Raw genomic sequence first — 27,082 nt, 5'->3', positions numbered from 1 at the left:
GAATGGCCTGATATTTTGTGAGATATTACAGAAATAAACAGATATCACAATCACCACATTTCAGACGGAACTAAATTTCACTGATTTTATTAAGTTGAAAGGCCGTCTAGCTTTAAGAAATTAATGATCCAGAAATGAGCACAAAACACTAATTACCCTTTTTTTTTCTTGTTCAAGCATTACATTTACAACAGCTCACAATACCCTCTTGGAAATATGGCCTATAGTAAACTCAGTTCATTTAATCTCAAATTAGTGTTTTATTAGTATTGGAATTACGATGTCTGAGTTACGCTCCATAAACTGTTTATTTGAGGTAAAAGTTCTCTTGTTTAGTTTTATAATAGCTTAGTCTAATCCACCGATATTTGAATTTAAGACAAAGCTTTAGACTAGAGTTTGTGATCATGTGCTTGTGTGTAGGTGTGTGTTTTTGGAAACACTACTAACGTGTGTTTATTGTGATGCTTAAAATGTATTGCATTCACTTAAAATGTAACAGTATTTACTAAATGCCTTTCTTGTGTGTTAGTTTACATAGCATAGAGTAGCTCTTGATTTTGTTTAATTAATATATGATGATTAAGAAAAATCCATATTTGTGGTATGTATGTATGTACGGTATGTATGGTGATCTCTGTTGTATTTGTCAAGGTGATAATGTACAGGGTAACCTTTCAATCCATGCCCAAAGGTGCAATATAAAAAAATAATAATAATAAAAAATAAAAAGCATCCCATTTATTCCTTTAATAAAGGTGACATCATGAGATATCTGCATTAGTTTAGTGTTTACTTGTTAACTATTCCTTGGCAAGAAATCCTAACTTCAATTTCCCTCCAAATTGCGAAGTTTTTTAACAGCTATAAAACTGTCAAGTTTAAATAATTTTTTTCCCATTACAATAAAACCCAGAGATTCAGAAACGAGTTGTTTAAAAAGTATTTTCCAAAAAACAGAGTCCAAAACCACAGCAGAACATGACATAAACACCATGTGCTTGCAACATCCTCGTTCACGTGCACTTGCTGAAGCCACTGAGCAACTGGGTTCATTATTTATTAAGATGAACCAAATGCACCAAATATAATTATTATATGGTTTCGCAATGCTAGAGGTACACAGCACTGAACATCCACTGAATACCTGATAGGTTGCATACGTAAATAAGTTTAAGCGCTTGAGGGTAATGGTGCACTAGAATTGTTGTTTTTGAGGCCGAGCTTGAGGCCAGTGCATCGTGATCCTGATCTACATTGGGTCTTGAGCTAAAATGGATTACATTTGAAAATGAGACTCCAAATCAGTAGAAGATTGTCCATTTTAATACTATGTATGACACCATTTTATAGCATTTGCATTTACTACATTTGGCAGACGCACTTATCTCTGGATAAGAGAGATTTACTGAAGTGATCTGTAATCTCTATCAAAACTAGAAGGGCCCTCCGTCGAGTGTATACCTCCGCCAAGTCACATATTTGAATTTGGATCAAAATCTAATCAACTGTTCCTTGGCCCATGGCTCGCCGTTCCTCAAAATGTCATCAAAATCCATTTATTACTTTTTGAGTTATTTTGGGAGCAAACAAACAAACGAAAAGTTGTACAGAGCACGATACTTGCGAAAATCACAAAGTTATGGCTGATTCGGTGTTTCTACAAGATTTGACCTTGGTGACCATTACCTTTGATGTTGACCCACCAAAAACGAATGTGTGACCCTAGTGAGTGACCCTAGTGAGTTCTCCTGTGCATTGTGTTGAAGATTGGTCAAGAAGTAACGATGCTAGAGCACCAACAAACAAACAAATGGACAAACGAACAGATCAACATACTTGCAAAAACCTCAGATTTTCACAAGTAACAAATAGAGGTAAAAACATACTGTAACCTCTTCCAACAAAGTTGGTGGAGGTAAATATATGTTCCTTCATGCTAATATGAATAGGTCATGGTCTAAGAACAATGTCAAGTGAAAATCCAGTTAGAGAGGAGTTTGTATAATGAGTTAGTAACAACGTAGTGACATACATACCCAGCATTAGTACTAGTGCACAGTGAACAGTATTGCACAGTTCCCTGGGCCTTGCTTTGTTTAAAAAAAAATGTTATTGAAGCTGGTACTCATTCGTATCAGTTGAGTTTCCACCTTGGCACTCTATACCGGTACCTTCAGCCAGAGCTATTATCCTATTAACTCAGTGTTAATAGGATAAGTCATCCACTATTCTCTGTAGTCCCTTGAGCAAATGGACTGATTGGACATAGTTTCTTTATTCTATGACACTTAAGATAAGGCAAGGCAAGTTCCTGCTCTACTAGCTCCATCTCCCAGTGCATCATCAGTGCAGTCTGCTCATAATGGCATGACAGTTTGGATTTGATTTCTCTTTTGGGGGTGGCATGATGGTGTAGTGGTTAGCACTGTCATCTCACAGCAAGAAGGTTCCAGGTTTGAACCTCACGGCCAATGAGAAGCCTTTCTGTGTGGAGTTTGCATGTTCTCCCCGTGTCTGCATGGGTGTCCTCCGGGTGCTCCGGTTTCCCCCACAGTCCAAAGACTAATTGGCTAATTGGCTAGTCTAAATTGTCCATGACCAAAAGCAGTGCAGCAGAGGAGTGGCTAGCCAGCTGTACTTGCTTAGCCAAGAAACCCTTGGAAAAAAAAAAAAAGGGGCCCAACCCAGAGCACACTGGATGGGCAAAGAAGAAGGTCTCTTTAGTCTTGGTCTTGCATCACTGGTATCACTAGGTGATCATGTGGGAATAAGTTCTTGCCTCATTTATTGCTTCTTTGTAAGAATTTGGGTTACTGAGCCGTTAATTTGCTGGATCTGTGACCAATGAGCAAGTCATTGTGACCTTTACTCCAACTCTATATAAATGACTTTTGAGTGTTGTTGGTTTGTCAGTTGCGGACATGTTACCAGAAGGATTTAAATTCAAATTCCAGATCTGGCACAAGAAGATGGAAGATGTCATTTCCTGCCATTAATGTTTTATGTTAAATATGTGGTAGTGGTGTAACAGTACATTGTGACACGATACACATCCATCCATCCATCCATCCATCCATCCATTATCTGTAACCGCTTATCCTGTGCAGGGTCATGGGCAGGCTGGAGCCTATCCCAGCTGACTATGGGTGAGAGGCGGGGTTCACCCTGGACAGGTCGCCAGATCATCACAGGGCTGACACAGAGACACACAACCATTCACATTCACATTCATACCTACGGTCAATTTAGAGCCTCCAGTTAACCTAACCTGCATGTCTTTGGACTGTGGTGGAAACCGGAGCACTCGGAGGAAACCCACGCAGACACGGGGAGAACATGCAAACTCCAAACAGAAAGGCCCTCGTAAGCTGCTGGGCTCAAACCCAGAACCTTCTTGCTGTGAGGCACATGATGCACAACAATGCAAAAATTATTAAGCTCATGCAGTTGCACTCTTTGAACACCAGAGGTCCCAATTTGTGCAACCCATGCATACAGTTAAAATACTATATACGAGGTGCGATCAAAAAGTTCCAGGACTGTTCCTGTTGCGAGCGAATAGAGCACAATCATGTTCAAGTGCATGATCAAGACCTTTGAAACACCTCATGAGCACAACTCTTGAAAATGTCCAAGAAATTGAGTGCATTGTGTGTCAGGATTGTTGGATCGCCCCGACTTCTGCCACTCAAAACATCTCGCCCCGCTCATTACTTCACTACCGTAGATCTGCTGAAGTATTTCTAGGATCTCTTTTGCTGATTTCCTGTGTTTGACACAGAATTTGATGTTTGCTCTTTGCATAAAATCCCAATAGCCCACAGGTCCTGCCTGACATTGACAGTGCGACATCATGCAGCAGACTGACTCATGAAAGTTACTGCTCACTCCTGCTGCACGCACATGACCGTTCCACACTCCATTTGTTGGCAACAGGAACAGTCTCTGCACTTTTTATTCTCACCTTGGATATAGAACATGCTGGTCATGTGATCACATTCTTTCCTGGACAGCCAATACCATTACCAAAACAGGAATCATCTGCATGTGTGAAGTGACCGATAGTCCGATAGCTCCAGAACACAATGACTAGCAAGTGTTATACTGTTACATGACCATGTGATTGATAAAAAGAAGTCTTTATTAGCTTGCAAACACCACCAGCCTTGCACCTCTGTGATTTATGGTGTAAACAGAAACAAGCTGTGGAATTCAGGCATTTTAGCAGACTTTCTGTTTCCGGTGATAATGACACCTCATGTGCTGCTATGGAGCTCGTTTTCAAAGACCCAGGTCATAGACTTTATTATTTAATAGGTATATTTTTGGAGAATTCATTCATTCATTCATTGTAAGATATGGTGAACCTTTAGTACGTTTTGTTGTTCATGGCAATTTTTTTTATTTATAGTCATCATAGTTATATACAGACAAAATATAACTTTAGGGCAGTGGGCGTGTGCCGTCCTTGACCGCCATGCAATGGAGTAGTAAGGCATCTCCTTCCCTCCACTAGCCTGGGGTGGTGCCTTGAGCAAGCCCTAGCAACCCCTCACAACCACAATACTTTATGTATTTTGAAACTTTTTGCCGCCAGTCTTGGCCAGGATTCCCTGGGAGAAGAGTTATTGTAACTCAATGGGACTTTTCCTGGTTAAATAAAAAATAAATAAAATAAAAACTCCCCCTGGTCAGGGTTATGACCGAAGACTGGATTCGGCAGACTGCGCGGAGGAGTCACCACCTGGTGGTTCAACGGGCAGGAAGGCGGACACAACAAAGCATTTGTGGAGCACGATCAGAGCACAGTGCAACACGGAGAACACTGTTTATCATCCACTGCATCCCGATCTAGTTCCAGTTGTCTTGATTCTGTCTTGCCCCTGGACCCAGTTAGGTCGGGACGAGAGAGTCAAGTCAAGTTTATTTGTATAGTGCTTTTAACAATAAACATTGTCACAAAGCAGCTTTACAGAATTTGAACGACTTAAAACATGAGCTAATTTTATCTCTAATCTATCCCCAATGAGCAAGCCTGTGGCAACGGTGGCAAGAAACCTCGAGAGGAACCAGACTCAAAAGGGAATCCATCCCCATCCGGGCAACAACAGACAACATGACTATAACATTAACAGTCCTAACATAAAGTCAGCTTCGTTGATGCTATAAACCCCCCACCAGCAGAAACCCGAGCGCAAAACCATTCACGACAACTGCAGTCCCAAAGTCAGCAAGTCAACAAGAGCAAGAGTGAGGCTGACAGCTACGCAACTCTCCCTCACTCTAATCCAAGTCACACACAAGTCATGAGTTCAAGTTCAAATTCACATCCTTTGGCAATGGGCAAGTGGTGAAGCAGCAGGTGTGGAAACACTGGAAGCTGTAGTCACGAACCTGCACACAGGCAGCCCAGGGTATAGGCTCGCTCCCTGCTGGAACGAAGCAGCAGCGGAGTTCGGCAGCCCCCTGGGTGTCTGAGTAGCCCTGTTTAGGATTCACTCTGCTCACCTCCATGGCAAAAGGGACTAGAAAAGGTGCCCCAAACATAGCCTGCTTCACCTCATTGTGGCCAGCACACCACAGCTGGCGGGGATCCCACTCAGCACTTGAAAGGTACTCAACCTTGGCACGTGGAATGTTGACATGTGGGTGTACCTTCAAAGCCCGGCTTGGCCTTGTCAGTCATCTCCGGACCCACAACCACCACCCACCAAATTGAAGTCATGGTCATCTTCGACCCCGAAGGACAAACATCATCATACAGATATTGTTTTCAGTCATAAATAAATTTTTTTCAAATTTTGTTCTAATTATTTTGAGAATATTGAATAGTGAGTCCAGTATTGTTAATCAAACTAAATCATCAATGAAGTTCTGTGAATGAAAAGCAACTAAAGCTAACCGCAATTTGGGAATCAAACCCATATGAGATTTAATCAGTGCATTTCACATTCCTAGTAGAATCTTTTGGCAACACTTCAAGCTTGAAAAACATTATATACTAAGCAGATCATTATCGCTACCTGATTCACGTGCATGAACTTAATAAATCTTTGAATTGACGGCACATGTGGCAGAAAGTGTCAGCCATTTTGTTTGGTTCTCTCTTAGCATTTAAACCACTCCATCCTCGCAATGTGAAGCTAACGTCAGTGGAGAAGGGCTTAAAGGTGACATGGGACCCACCTAACGAGCTGGACGGTCGGCCAGTGGATCGATACAGTATTGGCTACGGAAAGTCCATGAGGTCTCTCCGCTTCATCAAAGTGGACAAGGACCGCCGCTCCGAGGTACTAGAGGACGTAGGTAAGGTGGATAGATGTTGACAGCCAATAGTCACGCAAAGATGTAAATGAATTGGAAGTATGAAATGCATGATTATAGCATGCACTATTTCTCTAATTTGCACGGTGCGTGTGTGTGTGTGTGTGTTAGAGCCTGGAGTCCTGCACTTTCTCAAGATGAATTCTGAGAATGAGGACGGAATGAGTAAACCAGTCTACAGAGCAGAAACTCCAGGAGGTATGTGTGTGTGTGTGTGTGTGTGTGTGTGTGTGTGTGTGTGTGTGTGTGTGTGTGTGTGTGCATGCACATGAAAGTATGAGAAAGCTTTCTGTTGTTTCCTATGGTTGCTATTATGGTCTTGGTTTTATCTCGAGCAGCTATGAAGTTTTTGCGCATGTTTAACTGACTGCATTCAGGAACCTACAAAAGCACACTTCTTTTATGTCTGACCAATCTATAACAACTTGTTTTTTTTTTTTTTATAAAAGCGTTACACATAACAGAAATACTATTTCAATATTACGTTGTCAATCCACGCTTCAGCAAAGTTGTAATGTGGTTAAAACTCATTTTTGATCTTTTACACAGAAAATATTTATAACTTCATTGCCTCCCTGCTTATTCTTAATCATGCCTTTTAAAACCAGACTGGATGTCTAATAAAATGACACACACTTGAGCACAGTACAGAATATAATCAGTCCAGTCTGCTTTTCTAATTATTCTGGTCTCCTCCATTATTGGCTTCCCCTAGAATCTGGAATCGCACTCCACCATAAAAAAAATGTTTGTAAAAAGCCAATAGTCAAGATTTGTGTTGTCAGACACAAAGCTAAAATCAAGGCCTTGTATTGTGGCAGCTTGTCACCCATCCAAAGCATGCCGCATAAATCTCAAAATTATTTCCTTTTCTGTCTCTGACAAACAATATCCGTCGGCATAGATGCATTTGCAGAACACCGCACTCAATCAGTACACAAATCACTGCTGTACATAGGCCATAAATTTGTCTGTCGAATCATCTCATCTCATCTCATCTCATCTCATTATCTGTAGCCGCTTTATCCTGTTCTACAGGGTCGCAGGCGAGCTGGAGCCTATCCCAGCTGACTACGGGCGAAAGGCGGGGTACACCCTGGACAAGTCGCCAGGTCATCACAGGGCTGACACACAGACACAGACAACCATTCACACTCACATTCACACCTACGCTCAATTTAGAGTCACCAGTTAACCTAACCTGCATGTCTTTGGACTGTGGGGGAAACCGGAGCACCCGGAGGAAACCCACGCGGACACGGGGAGAACATGCAAACTCCGCACAGAAAGGCCCTCGCCGGCCACGGAGCTCGAACCCGGACCTTCTTGCTGTGAGGCGACAGCGCTAACCACTACATCACCGTGCCGCCCCACTGTTGAATCATTTTTATTTTAATACTGTAAGATTAAGTAAAAGTTTTAATGAAGTGTTCTACAATATATTCTCAGTTTGTCAGTTTAACAGTGGTACTTTGATCCTAATAAATCATCATTATCAGAAATGAAACTGCCAAAATAAACTGGCTTTGTTTTTCACCACAGGTGGGGAGTTGGTCAAACTGGATGGCTTTGCTGTTGAAAGTGAATCTTCTTCAAACAGCTCCTCACCAGGTAGGATTTCATACAGTCTCATCATTATTTTCAACAGCTAATATCAGTTCACCAAACTGAAAAATAACACTTTCAAATAGTATTTAGCAGCTGTGAAAGGCAATGACTTCCTTCAGAAGCAATCATGCATCAGACTATCAAGAGTTTATCTTCACCAGTATCCTTCGCCATCTCTAGCAGAGTCTAGAAGCATAAATACGTCATGTCTATCTCAGATCACTCAGGGGAAAATACGACGTATCCAGATGACAGAATTCACGTCTTAGTGTCTTTCCTCGGCATTTTAAAATCCACACTTCTAAGGACTTTCTGTGGTGGGAGCAAGAAACGTTTTGGAATTTATGTCCCTCCAGAAGGAGGCAGGTAGACAGGTAGATCTTTGGCTGGAAGACAGATGGTGCCCGTATACATGACATCCAAGAAAGACAATCACATATTGTTAATCAGAGGTTAAATTCAGATTCGTACTCAGTACTTTTTTTGGGGGGGTGGCACGATGGTGTAGTGGTTAGCACTGTCATTTCACAGCGAGAAGGTTCTGGGTTCGAGCCCAGTGGCTGACGGGGGCCTTTCTGTGTGGAGTTTGCATGTTCTCCCCGTGTCTGTGTGGGTTTCCTCCGGGTGCTCTGGTTTCCCCCACAGTCCAAAGAATATGGGGCAGCCTTGGGCTATGTGTGCTCATTGCTAATGTGTGTTCACTGCTTCAGATGGGTTAAATGCAGAGAGGAATTTCATTGTACTGCCTTTCAGATTTTTCAAGTGTAGGTTATAAAAATAATTTTCCCTGACACTTGCCGGCAGTAAGTCAGACCTGTTCCCAGTGCATGTTGGACTCCAGCAGGGCTGCCCTTTGTCACCGGTTCTGTTCATAATTTTTATGGACAGAATTTCTAGGCGCAGCCAGGGGCCGGAAGGAATCCTGTTTGGGAACCACAGGATTTCATCTCTGCTTTTTGCGGATGATGTTGTCCTGTTGGCTTCTTCAAACCAGGACCTTCAGCATGCACTGGGGCGGTTTGCAGTCGAGTGTGAAGCGGCTGGGATGAGAATCAGCACCTCCAAGTCCGAGGCCATGGTTCTCGACCGGAAAAGGGTGGCTTGCCCTCTCCAGGTTGGTGGAGAAGTCCTGCCTCAAGTGGAGGAGTTTAAGTATCTCGGGATCTTGTTCACGAGTGAGGGAAGGATGGAGCGTGAGATCGACAGGCGGATCGGTGCAGCCTCCGCAGTGATGCGGTCGCTTTACCGGTCCGTCATGGTGAAGAAGGAGCTGAGCCAAAAGGCGAAGCTCTCAGTTTACCGGTCGATCTACGTTCCGACTCTCACCTATGGTCATGAGCTTTGGGTAATGACCGAAAGAACAAGATCACGGATACAAGCGGCCGAAATGAGTTTCCTTCGCAGGGTGGCTGGGCGCTCCCTTAGAGATAGGGTGAGAAGCACAGTCACTCGGGAGGAGCTCGGAGTAGAGCTGCTGCTCCTCCACATCAAGAGGAATCAGCTGAGGTGGCTTGGGCATCTTTTTCGAATACCTCCTGGATGCCTCCCTGGGGAGGTGTTCCAGGCATGTCCCCCCGGGAGGAGGCCCCGGGGAAGACCCAGGACACGCTGGAGGGACTATGTCTCTCGGCTGGCCTGGGAACGCCTCGGTGTTCTTCCCGAGGAGCTGGCCGAGGTGTCTGGGGAAAGGGAAGTTTGGGCTTCCATGCTTAGACTGCTGCCTCCGCGACCCGGTCCCGGATAAAGCGGAAGAAGACGAGATGAGATGAGACGAGACGAGACGTAATTATTTTTGTTCAGTGGACCGAAAGCTACTGAATTCGAATCACAGACTTCCAATTTTATTTATTTATTTATTTAATAGAACAATTAATGAATTTAGGGCCGTGTGACCCTAAATTATCCGCTGTTTTTTCCTGCTTCACCATGACCCAATTCAAGATACTATGTCATGCATCACGTGGTGGGCTAACTAACAAACTAATAAATATGGGCGCTCAGCGAGCACCTCGGTGTGATCAGCTGTTCGTTTAGCGACAGAATGATGGAACTGTCAGTGCAGGGTCAAAGGTAAACCTGTAGATGGCAGTAATGCAACACTGTGGATGCCAGCTGCCGTAAAACCCAAAAGAAGAAGAAGAAGGTGACTGCGCATGCACACACGGACTTCCTCTGTCTGCTTGACTGCGCGAAGCGAGCGATTTCATGCACATTATTTGCTTTAATCCCCTCAAATTAAATAACTTCCCAGCCACAGAATGGCCTGATATTTTGTGAGATATTACAGAAATAAACATGTATCACAATGACCACATTTCAGACGGAACTAAATTTCACTGATTTTATGAAGTTGAAAGGTCGTCTAGCTTTAAGTGTATGCGTGATGAATAATGTTGTTGTTCTTCTTCCTTGTTATTATGAGGGAGAGTGTAAACCCTGATCAGGGTGGTGTTGAAACACAGAAAACAAGAAAAATGATAAACAGGAAGCAGAAAGAGCAGTCCCCTTGTGTAGGAGTGAACGCAACAGCTATCTGAAACACGCTTCGAAACTCTAGTTTTGCAAATAATATTGAACAGCATTAACAAGTAAATAATTTATAACCTAGCTTTGCTAGTATAAGGCTCGTCAAAATGGCAAAAATGAAGCAGTTTTAAAAGGTCCAACTGGCATACTTGTTGACGTTTATTTCGCTCATAGTCTTATTTCTACACTATATGACCCAAAAGCATGTAGGAACCTGACCATCACACCGATATGTGTCCATTCTAAAACCATGGGCATTAACATGGACGTTGGTCCCCATTTTGCTGCGCCCAGTCTTCTGGGAAGGCTTTCCACTGGATATTTGTGGCTATGGGGATTTGTGCTCATTCAGCCATGTGCAAGCCACTCAATTTCTTCCGCATCAACCCCTGGCAAACTATGTCTTTATAAAGCTTGCTTTATGAATAAGTGCACTGTCATGGGGAAACAAGTTTGAGCAACTTAGTTCTAGTGATCTTCTTGCTACAGCATATAAAGACATTTAAGATAATTGTGCGCTTACAACTTTGCAACAGTTTGGGGAAAGCCCACATACGGGTGTGAGAGTCAGGTGTCCACATACTTTTATCTATTTTGTGTAATTGCAGTTTCATTCATTCATTATCTCTAGCCGCTTTATCCTTCTACAGGGTCGCAGGCAAGCTGGAGCCTATCCCAGCTGACTACGGGCGAAAGGCGGGGTACACCCTGGACAAGTCGCCAGGTCATCACAGGGCTGACACATAGACACAGACAACCATTCACACTCACATTCACACCTACGCTCAATTTAGAGTCACCAGTTAACCTAACCTGCATGTCTTTGGACTGTGGGGGAAACCGGAGCACCCGGAGGAAACCCACGCGGACACGGGGAGAACATGCAAACTCCGCACAGAAAGGCCCTCGCCGGCCACGGGGCTCGAACCCGGACCTTCTTGCTGTGAGGCGATAGCGCTAACCACTACACCACTGTGCCGCCTGTCTCACAGTTATATATTTATTAAAATAACGCATTTAATTTGTTTTCTTTAAATCCACCAAGTTTGCCTGAAGCCAAACTGTGAGTGTGTTACCTCTCCAAGGGTACGAAGGGCTTTCCAAGGGTTCTTCCTTCTCCAAGAGAAGAAATCTGCCTATATAAACCAAATGACAATAGTTTCCTTCACTCCCATGAGTAAATGAGGTAAAAGAGAAACAAAATGGATAGCTATAGTAGCACTGTCAGATAGAATTACCGCTTTTAGTCTCCAAATGCCTTTGTAATTGTATAAAGACAGCAATAAATGCACATGCAGTAGAAGTTACTATATTACAGTATTACTTCCTTCTTGGGATATTAAGCATACCTCAGTGGATTCGGTTACCACAGCAGGAACCCATTATGTCAGATGACACTTATTTATATTTAAAAGATAAAGCAAGGCTGAGGGAAAAGATAAAGAGATAATGCTGAAAGAGATCAAGTTAAAAGAGGGTTTTGTTGTGTTTTTTTTTTCATCTGATTGACGTCTGTGAAGTTGGCATCGGCTTAGCATTCCTATAATGCTGTTTCAATACTGTTTTAGATCTCACCGTGGAAATGCCATGGTGACGCCATAACATTGTACTGTAATCTCTGGCTGGCTGGCTGGCAGATAATAAGAGATATAAGTTAACATCTGTCTGAGGGTACTGGGTTCATTTTTTTTTTTGCAATGCAATGAAATGTTTCAAAATCACAGCCAACACTGAATTTATTACTTAATATTTAATATAATGCTATAAACTGTGTACTTTTAGAAAAAAAAAACTAAAGGATTAATTTTCTTAGCTGCTAACTGATAATACACGTACACAGAAATTTTAAAGAAATTTTAAATTTTAGGGCTGGGGAGTTCATTGTCAACATCTCATTAAATTGCAAGCAGTAAAAATGAAGCTCTGAGAGTTACATTTTTATGATAACTTTTGTGATGCATGCCCCAAGTTATGTGATGCTTAAGTGTTGGTGGAACAGCATTCGAATAAGACATGTAGGAATTCTTAATTGGCCCGTTCAGTATCACCAGGTGTGAACACATGTTGGGAGCCAGGGCCTGTAAAACCCAGCTGAGTGCACACATAGCTCGACTGTCAGCTGCTCTGGCTCCTAGAGCTGGCCGGTTCATCCAGCACCTGCCAGAAATCAAGATAGAGTTCAATGAGGCAGATACCATAAAAACCCTTAGAAAGGGAAGGGGATGTAAATAGGGAACGTAAGAAACAGATGAAGAGAGAGAGAGGTATAAAAGAGGTCACATCACATCGTTCCTGTGGAGGACGGCCCCATATGGACAGCTGAAAGTCACTCTTGGAAGACACTCTGGACTCTTACAGTAATGCTTTTATGGCTGAGGACTACAGTTGACTTGCTAACTTTGGGACTGTGGTTGTCATGAACAGTTTTGCACTCAAGTTTCCATCAGTGAAGAGTTTATAACATCAACAAAACAGACTTCATGTTAAAACTGTTAATGTTATAGTCATGTTGTCTGTTGTTGTCCAGGTGAGGATGGGTTCCCTTTTGAGTCTGGTTCCTCTCAAGGTTTCTTCCTCATGTTGTCTGAGGGAGTTTTTCCTTGCCACCGTCGCCACAGGCTTCATCATTGGGGATAGATTAGGGATAAAATTGGCTCATGTCTTGGGTCATTCAGATTCTGTAAAGCTGCTTTGGGACAATGTCTATTGTTAAAAGCACTATACAAACAAACTTGACTGGACTTGACTTGAGGTATATAGTGGTGCTTGAAAGTTTGTGAACCCTTTAGAATTTTCTATAATTTCTGCATAAATTACCTAAAACATCATCAGATTTTCACACAAGTCCTAAAAGTAGATAAAGAGAACCCAGTTAAACAAATGAGAAAAAATATTATACTTGATCATTTATTGATTGAGGAAAATGATCCAATATTACATATCTGTGAGTGGCAAAAGTATGTGAACCTCTAGGATTAGCAGTTAATTTGACGGTGAAATTAGAGTCAGGTGTTTTCAATCAATGGGATGACAATCAGGTGTGAGTGGGCACCCTGTTTTATTTAAAGAACAGGGATCTATCAAAGTCTGATCTTCACAACACATGTTTGTGGAAGTGTATCATGGCACGAACAAAGGAGATTTCTGAGGACCTCAGAAAAAGCGTTCAGCATCATGGCTGCGTAGAAGAAGGGTCCGGGTACTGAACTGGCCAGCCTGCAGTCCAGATCTTTCACCCATAGAAAACATTTGGTGCATCATAAAACGGAAGATACGACAAAAAAGACCGAAGACAGTTGAGCAACTAGAATCCTACATTAGACAAGAATGGGTTAACATTCCTATCCCTAAACTTGAGCAACTTGTCTCCTCAGTCCCCAGACGTTTACAGACTGTTGTAAAGAGAAAAGGGGATGTCTCACAGTGGGAAACATGGCCTTGTCCCAACTTTTTTGAGATGTGTTGTTGTCATGAAATTTAAAATCACCTATTTTTTCTCTTTAAATGATACATTTTCTCAGTTTAAACATTTGATATGTCATCTATGTTCTATTCTGAATAAAATATGGAATTTTGAAACTTCCAAATCATTGCATTCTGTTTTTATTTACAATTTGTACTTTGTCCCAACTTTTTTGGAATCGGGGTTGTAGATTTCTGCAGAAATATGAGTGTGAGTGGGCACCCTGTTTTATTTAAAGAACAGGGATCTATCAAAGTCTGACCTTCACAACACAGGTTTGTGGAAGTGTATCATGGCACGAACAAAGGAGATTTCTGAGGACCTCAGAAAAAGCGTTGTTGATGCTCATCAGGCTGGAAAAGGTTACAAAACCATCTCTAAAGAGTTTGAACTCCACCAATCCACAGTCAGACAGATTGTGTACAAATGGAGGAAATTCAAGACCATTGTTACCCTCCCCAGGAGTGGTCGACCAACAAAGATCACTCCAAGAGCAAGGCGTGTAATAGTCGGCGAGGTCACAAAGGACTCCAGGGTAACTTCTAAGCAACTGAAGGCCTCTCTCACATTGGCTAATGTTAATGTTCATGAGTCCACCATCAGGAGAACACTGAACAACAATGGTGTGCATGGCAGGGTTGCAAGGAGAAAGCCACTGCTCTCCAAAAAGAACATTGCTGCTCATCTGCAGTTTGCTAAAGATCATGTGGACAAGCCAGAAGGCTATTGGAAAAATGTTTTGTGGATGGATGAGACCAAAATAGAACGTTTTGGTTTAAATGAGAAGCATTATGTTTGGAGAAAGGAAAACACTGCATTCCAGCATAAGAACCTTATCCCATCTGTGAAACATGGAGGTGGTAGTATCATGGAACAATGAATTCTGAATTATACCAGCGAATTCTAAAGGAAAATGTCAGGACATCTATCCATGAACTGAATCTCAAGAGAAGGTGGGTCATGCAGCAAGACAACGACCCTAAGCACACAAGTCGTTCTACCAAAGAATGGTTAAAGAAGAATAAAGTTAATGTTTTGGAATGGCCAAGTCAAAGTCCTGACCTTAATCCAGTTGAAATGCTGTGGAAGGACCTGAAGCGAGCAGTTCATGTGAGGAAACCCACCAACATCCCAGAGTTGAAGCTGTTCTGTACGGAGGAACGGGCTAAAATTCCTCCAAGCCGGTGGGCAGGACCGATCAACAGTTACCAGAAACGTTTAGTTGCAGTTATTGCTGCACAAGGGGGTCACACCAGATACTGAAAGCAAAGGTTCACATACTTTTGCCACTCACAGATATGTAATATTGGATCATTTTCCTCAATAAATAAATGACCAAGTATAATATTTTTATCTCATTTGTTTAACTGGGTTCTCTTTATCTACTTTTAGGACTTGTGTGAAAATCTGATGATGTTTTAGGTCATTTATGCAGAAATTATAGAAAATTATAAAGGGTTCACAAACTTTCAAGCACCACTGTACACTGTCTTCTCCTCTACATCGAATGATGCAGCTGCATCGCCTAAATTCTTGCCTTTAAAGGAGAAGAGTAGGGGTAAAATCATTCACCTTCAGGGTCAAGGTTGATTTGGTGGCATGTCTTTAGGAAGCCACCAGTGAACCTGGAGGAAGTAACATGAACAGGGTGAATATGCAAAACTACAAACACACCGCAACCTGAGCTCAAATTCAAGCCAAGGATGAGGCTGTGAAGCACAAGGGGTCATAATTATTATCCCCCGCCCAAACGAAGTTTGGTGGGGGATATAGAAAAGGGTTCCGTCCATCCGTCTGTCCATCCGGTCATGTTTTCGTTTCCGGGCCATATCTTTAAAACTACAGAAGATATCTTCATGAAACTTTGTATACACATCAAGCAACATGTGAACTGGTGCCTTTTGCTATTTTGGATTTTTGAAAAAAAAGTATTTTTCAAATTTTTACGTAAAAAATAGATTTTGACTTAGTTTCGAAGAGCAATATTTGTTTCCGGAGCATATATCCAAAACTATTCATGATACTGATTTGAAACTTGGTATACATGTTAACAAGGTGATGTAGGTGTGCCTTTTCATACTAAGAAATTAGAGAAATTTAAATTTTTCATGTTTCCATGGAAACAATTTCAGACTTAGTCTCTCAGGTTAGTCTGAGGGGTAGGTTTTGTTTCTGGAGCAGAACTTGAACACTGAGTGGTTTGGTCTTGAAAGTTGGTGTATGTGTTGATTAAGTAATGTATATGTGCCTTTTGATAGTAAGAAATTTGAGAAATGTTAATTTTTAGCTCCCCTGGACCAAAGGTCCGGTGGGTTTATGCCACGGGCTGCTGAGGTCAGTGTAAAGAGGTCGGGTTGGTTTCCTGCAGCAGAACTTGAAAAATGTGACAAATAATATCTTGAAACTTGGTATATAGGGTGGGGGATATCGATGACTCTGTCTTCTTGTTATTATTTTATCCACATTCACTGGATATGAGTAATTGCGCACTCTGATTGGCTACTCTACTACTAGGACATCAGCTCATATACTGTGAATAGAGAAAAAAAATGTTGCTGAACCAACCGAAGATGAAATAAAAACTACTCGAAACTACTCAAAACCCCAAATAATACAAAAAAGCAGCAAAATATAGAATGAAAGTGGTATGAATAAGAATGTATCTTTTTTTATTTATCAAGAATTATAAATAGTTATAAATAATTCTCAAAATCCAGTGAATGTGGATATAATAAAAGAGTTATTCCACTCAATCTAGACGAGCTGATAGTTGACGAGGCGTGTAGCACCGATTTTGATTTCGTGGAATAACTGTTAAATATTTAAAAATAAACCAGAGAAATATTGGCTTAATGAAACACACTGACATGATGGTTAAAGCATCTCCCTTTCCTGCTGCTGCCATGTAATTGTGTTTCAAGACTTGTCCAGTCTCTCATGAGTTTAGTATAATTTTAATTCCAGTGTACCTTCAGTCATTGTGCCAGAGTGAATATGTTCAAGCGTGTGCCTCTTAGAAAGTGAGACAGGGTGGAAAAATGATCCTGAATTAAACTAAAGTTCTCGAGCGAGTACAGACACAATAATTTCATCTCATATTCTCTCTCTCTTTTTCTTCCAGACCTGTTCCTCCATCTAGAACTCATTCATGCCAGCATTACTCAGTTCTAGTCACGGGCGATTGCTCTAAGACAACGAGGGAGGCTCAGCCTCCTCTAAAAATGACAAACATCGTGTAGGATGAATTGCGCTAGGCTTATGTTATAGCCGACCTTATAACATTGCTATTTCAGATCCAGAATCATAGAAATCTATGTGCTCAACCCAACTACAGTGCGAAATCATTCCGTTATAACTTTCCCCAGTTCGCCTAATGTGCGCGTGAGTTTTTCCCCCTCGTGACAGCGCGATGCAGCCCAGCCTCAGTGGACTTCAATGGCATTTGGGAGCTCTGCGCTTTTCAATATCAAAATGCAAGACGATTATTGGACAAATACTGCGAAAACGCCTGTCCACGGACTCCCAGCCTCACAGTGGGAGGGACATGGCAAAGCTTTCTGCGAGGAGACTGGTGATTGGTGAAAGCGGCTGGATATTTTCTTTACTTGACAGCTCGTTTCAAATATAGACAGGCAGCGGTGAATCTCAGTTCAGTCCCATGCGGATTCGCAAGTGCTGTGGTGTATTGTAAGAGATCAGCTTACATTTCGATTTCATTCATTACATACGGTTTCTACCAGCTTTTTTAGTTTGTATATATTTTCATTGTAAATAAAGTGTAAATATAGTGTTGTCAAGTTTGCTATCTTAGTTCCAGAAATTTCGTTTATTTGAGTGACTGAACTTGAACTTGAGGAGGCTAGTCAGCTAGCAAGAAAGCTGCGCACGGATGCCAAGCATTGCTGATTTAATTTTGGCGAAGCCATTTGCCAGTCTTCCTTTCGAGGAAAAAATTAAAATTAAAGAGCAGGGTAGACCAACGCCTCAAATTGACTTGGTGAAAAAGGTCGGGAATAATACTCGTTCCTTTCAGCTCTCCTGGTACGAGAAAGTGAATTGGCTAACAGCAAGTGACCCACATCAACAACAGTAAATAGGCTACTTTAGTAATATGTCATGGATGGACCAAAAATATAGAATCTATTTAAAATGTTTATGCTGAGTATATTATATTAGAATATATATTTCTCTGGATATGAATTAAACACAGCTACAATTTGGAAAACATTTTTAAACAAAAACACAGCCGAGAACATTTCACACTACAGACCTGGATTAAAAGTGAAGGGTTATCAAAATTGTCAATAAAACATTTCTCAGTCAAAATAAGTAAAATATAGGGAAAGTGTCATTGAATGAAATGTGTGGCACCCAGCTCTATGTTTGGCTCCCCAAGGTCAGTGCTTGTGCCTATTCCAGAACACTCTGCTGTTACTGCTGAGGTTCCTGACAAAGAGCTGCTTTCAATAATGATCAATTTTTAAACAACATGCCACAATTTTAAAATATAAAATGTTAAAATATACCCCTCCCCCCAACACCACCATCATGTATATTGGACAGTAGGCTAATGGGCCAAAAGAACCTGTTATTTCACAGTTTGTGACCCTGCCAACAATCAGCCAGATCAGAGGCAAGAGTATGGGCAAAATTGATGTGTTTTTTCTTTTTTCTTTTAAAATCTGGAAATATCGTAACCGACCAGCCTCCCCTGTTTGAAAGACTACCAGCCGCCACTGGTTCTAGTATATAAATTTTTTGTCTGTACTATATTTTTTTTATCCATTTCAAGTCTAACTCAAGTTCCAGAGACACTTGAACTCAGATGAGCTAGAAGTGCACTGAAGCAGAGAAAACACTCAATCAAGCAGAGCAACAGCATTCAAGGACTAAATGTTGTTCGCTCTTGGCTAACCCAGAATATCTCTCTTTAGCGTTCAGCTTTGCGTTGCTTTCGGAAATCTTGATTAAGATACGCAATTCTGATTTACTGCAATCAACCTTCAAAATACAGTGACACTGTGCCCGATGTGTGTCAGACTGCAGTCTATCATCTGTGACTAATTACTGAAGGAGACAGAGGGAAAACCCAGGGGGATGTTTTTCATTACACCGTCTATGATATTAGACTGCACAGGAATGAGAAGAGAGAACAAAAAGTAGGACACAGAAAAATGGGAGAGAAATCAATGCTTTGACAGAAAGAGAGGAAAAACTGCCTGCTTGTCTGCTGGCCAGGTCGAGTCATATGGGGAATAACACTAGAAAAACAGCCAAAAGGAAGTGAGAGAGCAGAGGACTGTGTGGTCTGAATAGCTATAAGCTTGGATAAACATGTGCTGCTGAATTCTCTCTGTATTCTGCAAGCGTTTTATCTGAAATTCAAGATCTCATTTGTTTGCTACAAGAACTAATCAACATCTGTGAAGCCAGAATATGACTTACACAGGCAAAGTGATGCCACATAAAAAAAAAACAGATCAGCTAAAGAAAGTCACGAAGATCTTAAAGTTAATGAATAACATCGTATAAATGGTCATTATGCCACATCATTGCTTTTTAAGTCCCAGCAACAAACTTTTATATCGTTTCTCAGATATGGCCGAAACATTCCAGTTTAAAATGATTGTTCTAAATTATTATTATTATAATGAATTTCTTGGGCGGCATGGTGGTGTAGTGGTTAGCGCTGTCACCTCACAGCAAGAAGGTTCTGGGTTCGAGCCCAGTGGCTGATGGGGGCCTTTCTGTGTGGAGTTTGCATGTTCTCCCCGTGTCTGTGTGGGTTTCCTCCGGGTGCTCCGGTTTCCCCCACAGTCCAAAGACATGCAGGTTAGGCTAACTGGTGGCTCTAATGCCGCTTTTCCACTACAAATGCGGCTGAGTTGGGCTGAGCCGTGCCGTGCTGAGTTGGGCTGAGTCGAGCTGAGCAGGGCTGTTGGAGTTGCATTTCGACTACAACCGCACTGAACCGTGCTGGCTGGAAGTGGGTGGACACATTGGGTGGAGTTAGCGAAAGTGGGTGGACGTCACGTGATGTCGTTAGGCAGCGCAAACAGTGACATCAGTGATCTTTTAAGCGGTAGTCTCACGACCCGAATAGTAAACAATAAACATGGAGTCGTTAGTGTTGCTGGTCTTGGTGCTGTGGCTTGTTGTCACCGACAACGCCAACAGATACTGGCAAGAGCGTATAGATGAGGCGAGGCGCATAAGGCTTCAGAAATTCTCGTAATTCGTAATTATTATTCTTCCGGGTTTACGGTGTTTACAGATCCCAGCGCGCTCGCGGGGCGTGTGTGGGCATGTGAGGACACTCCTCCTCACCAATCAGTGCACAGGGGAGTGTCTGCTCACGCCCCCAGCCTCACTCGGCTCGCTTTGGCTCGCTTCAGCCCCACTCCAAAACGGTGCGAGTTTTAGGGGCTAAGCAGGGCTGAAGCGAGCCGAGTCGTGCTGTTCTTTGGTAGTCGAAACGCGAGCTGTGTCGGGCTGAAGTGAGCTGAAGCGAGCTGAAGTGAGCTGAAAAAGGGTAGTGGAAAAGGGCCATAAATTGAGCGTAGGTGTGAATGTGAGTGTGAATGGTTGTTTGTCTCTGTGTGTCAGCCCTGTGATGACCTGATGACTTATCCAGGGTGTACCCCACCTCTCACCCATAGTCAGCTGGAATAGGCTCCAGCTCGCCCGTGACCCTGCACAGGATAAGCGGTTATGGATAATGTATGGATGAATTTTTTGTTTTAAGATACACCTTTATTAAAGGGGAACTGAAGTAATTTTTAAACTTGCTTTATTTCTTTATTAACGTGTTATTCAATTACGTTTTTGGTTTTAGTAACCTTATATCGTGACTCGTATTGGCAACTAATTGCAATTAAATATTATACTTATCGGCCTATTCGGTTTTTAGCCGTGCTGAATTTAGTTCGTTTGGTCCACGGCAGGCGTCGCTTATCTGCGCGACCTTCACAAGACTTGTGCGAGACTTCGAAACATGAAGTGTCAGCCAGGTGTCAGTGCCGCCATTTTGAAAACTGTTTTCCAAACGAAATATTGCACAAAAATGAGTTTAAATGACGATTACTGCCTACTTTTTTCAAACTTTCCTGATTTGCTATCAAAACAAACAAAACTTCCGGCTTGATTACGTCAGCATTTGAAAGAGGGTGCGCGTAGCTTTTGACAACGTTGGCAGATGAATGAATGAATGAATGAATTTTGAATGAATTTATTTATTTCGAACATGTATAAAAATGTATGTAACTATTTGTACATACAAAAGAAAGAAAATGAAAAAGTGACAAAAAAAGAATAAATAAAATAACATAAAGAGCTAAGACATTACAATACACCGCACATTGTTCAAAAAAGGAGTGGGAAGAAGTACAATACTTTTTTTTAATTTCCCACCCCTTTTTAACTACCCCGAAATCCAAACTACATTAATACACCTATAAAAATATATACCATATATACACTTCATGATTATCCATATAAATATATAATTACAAAAATAAATATATACTACATACCATATCCATATATATATATATATATATATATATATATATATATATATATATACACATATACATACACACACATATTATATATATATATATATATATATACACACACATATATACATACATATATATATATATATATATATATATATATATATATATATATATATATATATATATACGTCATAAATATCTATATAAATATTTAGTTACAAAATTAAATATATACTTCATTCCATATATACACTTCATAAATATCTATATAAATATATAATTACAAAAATAAATATCTACTACATACCTATCCCTGTAAATATGAAGATATCTATCCCCATAAATAAATATATACCATATACTAAGCTAGTTCTAATATAACAATCAACCCTATTCTATTTATCCCTCATCATCCTCCATTAACATACTTCCTCTTCAATATACTTATTTAAAAATGTTTTTTGTACCTTTTTTTAAACAGATTTATATTTGCACTTTGTTTTATTTCTGTCTCCAGTCTGTTCCATAAAGTCACCCCACAGCTCGATACGCACATGCTTTTCATATTTGTTCTAACCTTTGGTTTTTTAAAATTTAGGTCTCCCCTTAGATTATATCCCCCCTCTCTCTCACTAAACATTCCTTGTATATTTTTCGGCAGTAGATTATTTCTTGCTTTGTACATTATTTGTGCTGTTCTGAATTTGACCAGATCCATAAATTTCAACATGTGTGATTTTATGAATAGTGAGTTTGTATGTTCTCTGTATCCTGTTTTGTTTATTGTCCTTATTGCTCTTTTCTGTATTGTACATGTCGGCTGCAGAGTGGTTTTGTAGGTGTTTCCCCAGACTTCGACACAATAAGTCAGATATGGCAAAAATAATGAGTAATATAGAGTACGCAAAGATTTACAATCAAGAATATATTTTGTTTTCCACAGAATTGCCGAGCACTTTGCCAGTTTTGCTCGTACGTATCCTACAGACTTTACTTTCCAGCAGACTTTAGGATCCAAAATCACACCAAGAAATTTAATTTCCTGTACCATTTCTATCTTAGTATTGTCTATTATCAATTCTACATTACAATCTATTTTGTGTCTCCCAAACAACATAATCTTTGTTTTGCTTAGATTTAATGATAATTTATTTTTGTCAAACCATAGTTTTAGTTTATTTATTTCAGTTGTGATTGTCTCTAAAGTCTGCTGCAAATTCTCACCGGAACAAAAAATATTGGTGTCATCTGCAAACAAAACAAATTTCAGTACTTGTGAAATTGTACATATGTCATTGATATATATTATGAATAATTTCGGACCTAATATTGACCCCTGTGGTACCCCGCATGTAATGTTCATGAAATCAGATTTATGGTCACCTATCTGCACAAACTGTTGCCTGTTTCTTAGATAGCTCGACAGCCAGCTCCACCCAACTCCCCTAACACCACACTTTTCTAGTTTACTTAATAATATACTATGATCAATAGTATCAAATGCTTTTTTTAGGTCCACAAATACTCCAATTGCTATTTTTTTATTGTCTATACATTTTGTGATTTCCTCTATCAGTTCCATTAGTGCCATCGATGTTGATCTGTCCGTTCTGAATCCATATTGACCGTCTGTAAGGAGGTTGTGTTTTTCAATGAATTTGTCCAGTCTATCTGAAAAAAGTTTTTTGAGTATTTTGGAGAATTGGGGGAGTAAAGAAACAGGCCTGTAGTTTGTGAAATGGTGTCTATCTCCATTTTTAAACAATGGTATCACTTTTGCAATTTTCATTTTGTCTGGAAATGTACCTGATTGAAAAGATAAATTGCAGATGTGGGTGAGTGGTTTCACAATTCCCTCAATAACTGTCTTTACTGTTAACATGTCTATATCATTCCAGTCTGCAGAAGTTTTGTTTTTACATTTTCTTACAATTTGGATAATTTCTTCCTCATCAGTTGCAGTTAGAAAAATTGTACTTGGATTTCTGTCCCCCATATCTTCTATGTCCCCACATTGTGTTGTCTCGGGTTCCTTTATTTTTGCCGCTAAATCTGGTCCCACATTTACAAAGAATTGATTAAAACCATTCACCACATCCTCCATATTGTTTATGGTCTTATCATTTTCAGTGTAATACTCCGGGTAATTTGTAGTTTTGGTAATTTGTAGATGTCGGTCACTTTGATTTCCGCTGTACGTTTTACTTCCGTCCTACGATGTCTCGCACAGGTCTCAACGAATCTCGTTTACGGCCATTGCTTTGACATATGGACTGATATATTACAGAGCATATTTCAAACACTCAGAACTTGCTATAGCAGCGACAAAATAGCGATCAAAAATGCATTCCGATATTTAATAAAATGAGATAAATAGAATTTTGATAATAAAAAAATTTGCCTTCAGTTCTCCTTTTAGAATCAGTACATACTGTCTACATATACAGTATACAGTAAACATACAGTGCCAGTCAAAAGTTTGGACACACCTCCTAATTCAATGGTCTTTCTTTATTTTTATTAATTAAAAGACACTTCATGTCTTAAAGTAATGATGGATGACATTTCTCTTTACTTAGTCGATCGATTCTTGACATAACAAGGATTAATACACTTGTGGAATAGAGCTATTTACTGTATTTTTTAACTTATTATTAGCTCAAATGGCCGACAGGTGATGAGTTTAATGCCATCATGTGTTGTCCGTCATCCAGCGGCTTCCACATTTCACGAAAATCGCTTCTCTTTCAATTCTTCACCGATTTTTATTCTTTTTGGCAGGAAGGTAGGTCTGCCTGGGGTGCATATGGCTTCTACCCAAATTTGCATAAATTCAATTAATAATGAAGATATGGAGTAATGAATCAATCCCTAATGAGCAGTTTCCACACAAATCGCTTCTTTTCCCTCAATTCTTCACTGATTTTGATTCTTTCTGGCATGAAGATGGGGGTACCTAGGGTGCATAGAACTTCTACCCAGATTTGCTCAATTACAATTGATTGGTTGAGAGTAGAACTGTGCAAGGTGGCCCACTTTAGATCGTTCCTTCTGGACTAGACAGGACCAGAGTGAGCTACGCCGTCATTGACGGTCTCATTTACTATTTACGGTTTGATCTCAAGAAATTGCACTAATTACCTTTTGATGAGACACACCTGTTAATTGAAAAGCATTCCAGGTGACTCCCTCATGAAGCTGGTTAAGATAACGACAATAGTGTGCAAAGCGTCATCAAGGTAAACGCTGGATACTTCGAAGAATCTAAAATATCAAACATTTTGTTTGTTAACTCTTCTTTGTTTACTACATAATTCCATATATGTTCCAGATGTTATTTCATGGTTTTGATGTCTTTTTTGATGTTCTACAATGTAGAAAATACAAAATACAGAAAACCCTATGAATGAGTAGTAGGTGTGTGGAAACTTTTGACCTGTACTCTACACGTATCATTTATTTTCATACCAGGCTGATCTTGAATGTTTTTTTCTTACTGATCAGAAGGTGTTGATGAATTTTCTATAACAGCATGTCTAGGTCAGGACTTCCAGCTGCTTATTCTTGTTCTAATATATGAACAGGACTGGTATAGTGGACGCTCAACATAAATGGATTTTAAAAAGTGTCATCAATGGTGAAGTTTTCTGTGAAGGAAAGTTTATTTCCGTCTCCAATGTGAGCTCTTTGTAACGGTCAGAGTTGTAACTTTAAGGTTTTTCTGACACCGGAGAGTCTTCAGGATGAAGAGCTGTGAAGTTTCTCTGTAACATGACAAGCTGCATTTTTGTTCTTGTTAACATCAGAAGAGTTAAGAGTACTCTTATAATAGATAATACTTCAGAGTGAGGAATCACCATCTTGCAGGTTAAAAAAGCTCATTATACCTGAACCTATTAAACCTAATTTCCTTTTAGTTTTCTGTTATTACTGCATTAAAAATTATTTTCTTTTATTTTCTGTTGATCATTTTTCTAATGCTAATGCTAACTCTAATATTGTCTTGGTCTCTCGTTAGGTAGGAGGTCATCTGAGCTCTCCTCTAAGATAAGCCCTCGCCCTCGAGTTCAGAGACCAAAGACCTTCCGACAGAGAGCTCCTCAGTCCTCCTCAGGCCCTGAGGCTCCACAGAGAAGAGGATACCTGCCCATCCGCTCTCAAAAGAAGCCTAGAGTGGACGTCAGTCAGCCCCAAGCTGACCAGCGCAACGCCAACAAACCTAAACTAGGTGAGGACGATAGCCATCGTCTGAGAACATTACTTGAAAATAGATTTTGATATTTCTCAAGCCTGCTTATGTTGTTCACTTAAAACTATTATCTCTGATAACTCTGTTGCCGAGTTACTTAATATAATAGAACGAGATCCTAGAAGCTTGTATACTTTAACAGTTAATTAGCATGGTTTGTAAGCAATATAATGTTAAAATGCATGTTTATTTTGTGAATAGCATGGCGTATATGGTATAATGATACATGGCTGTATCTGATATTTCCCTCTATTCGTAGCATCTGAGTCCATCTATGTGGTATCACTACAGGCACAGAAACCCCGACAGAGGAACATACCAGCAAGCAAGACTGTCAATACAGAAAACCGTCCTCCAGGTAGAGTCCGTTATTGTAGCTGTCAATATTAGAAAGTTCTAGCTGGGATTTTGGTTGAAAATGAGTTAAGAACAGACTTGTAAGTCTCAGTACTACAAGCTGAAGGAGACAGTAAAATTTACCTGTCACAGTTTTACATATGCTACATAAGAGTAATAATAATTAAAAAAAACCCACACAGGTACAGTCCAGATCTGCTGGACTCACTACATTATATATACACTCACCAGCCACTTTAACAGGAGCTTATACTTGTTTTTATGATTCCTGTTCTTGGCTGCAGGAGTGGAACCCAATGTGTTCTTCTGCTGTTGCATGCTGAGATGCTTTTCTGCTTACCACGGTTGTAAAGAGTTGCTATAAGTTGCCTTATCCTTCCTGGCAAAAAAGCTTGAACCAATCTGTCCATTTTCCTCTGACCCTCTCTTATCAGCAAGGCATTTGATCGCTCAGCGAGCCCCACCCACTATCAACAGAGCAAATAATTTGAGAGAGGCTTAACACTACCTAGTTCATCGCTCAGCAAGCCCCGCCCACTATCAACAGCGCAACGAACACAGCGTGTCACTTCCTTCTCTGGGTGGGGTGGAGTCTTACCAAATGGCGATTGAAGTTCGAGGTCGTCCCCGTCGTCTCCTCGATAGTTCTTCTACATATGGAACACACAGCAGTGCATTTTTCCCACTGCACGAGAAGTCTGTATAAGCAAAGCGGACAATCCTAGGGGCGTCTCTTCAGGCATTTTAGCACCATTAATGTTAGTTTGTTACTGAACATGACGTATGAGCAAGTGAATGTGCATTCTCTTGCACAAAAATTAGTACAAAAATTAGTGTAGTTATAAATATCTTATGCCAAATTATTATGGCATGTTACAAAAAATAAAGAAAAAAATCTGAGTCCTCATCTTCAATTTACGAGTCCAAATGCAGTTAATGCACGAGTCCAAGTCTGAGTCATCAGTGCTCGAGTCCAAGTCAAGTCACGAGTCCTTAAAATTAGGGCACGAGTTGGACTCGAGTACTACAAGC

The 27,082-nt window shown here is 40.6% G+C and overlaps 1 protein-coding gene across 2 annotated transcripts in view; it reads left to right on the top strand.

The window, feature by feature from the left end:
* Positions 1-27,082, top strand: part of fndc1 (fibronectin type III domain containing 1) — a 95,742-nt gene that overhangs the window by 13,173 nt on the left and 55,487 nt on the right. Inside the window, exons 2-6 of one of the 2 annotated variants that reach the window (XM_060917973.1) lie at positions 6,115-6,309; positions 6,439-6,525; positions 7,870-7,938; positions 25,463-25,672; positions 25,953-26,051. In XM_060917973.1, coding sequence (XP_060773956.1) covers positions 6,115-6,309; positions 6,439-6,525; positions 7,870-7,938; positions 25,463-25,672; positions 25,953-26,051 — 660 coding nt within the window. The remainder of the gene's footprint in view (positions 1-6,114; positions 6,310-6,438; positions 6,526-7,869; positions 7,939-25,462; positions 25,673-25,952; positions 26,052-27,082) is intronic. The other variant, XM_060917974.1, reaches the window with a different exon arrangement.

Source organism: Neoarius graeffei, chromosome 3 (genome assembly GCF_027579695.1).
Source record: "Neoarius graeffei isolate fNeoGra1 chromosome 3, fNeoGra1.pri, whole genome shotgun sequence".
NCBI lineage: Eukaryota > Metazoa > Chordata > Actinopteri > Siluriformes > Ariidae > Neoarius > Neoarius graeffei.
Note: the sequence above shows the minus strand (reverse complement) of the source record. Positions and strands in the feature narration are given on the sequence as shown.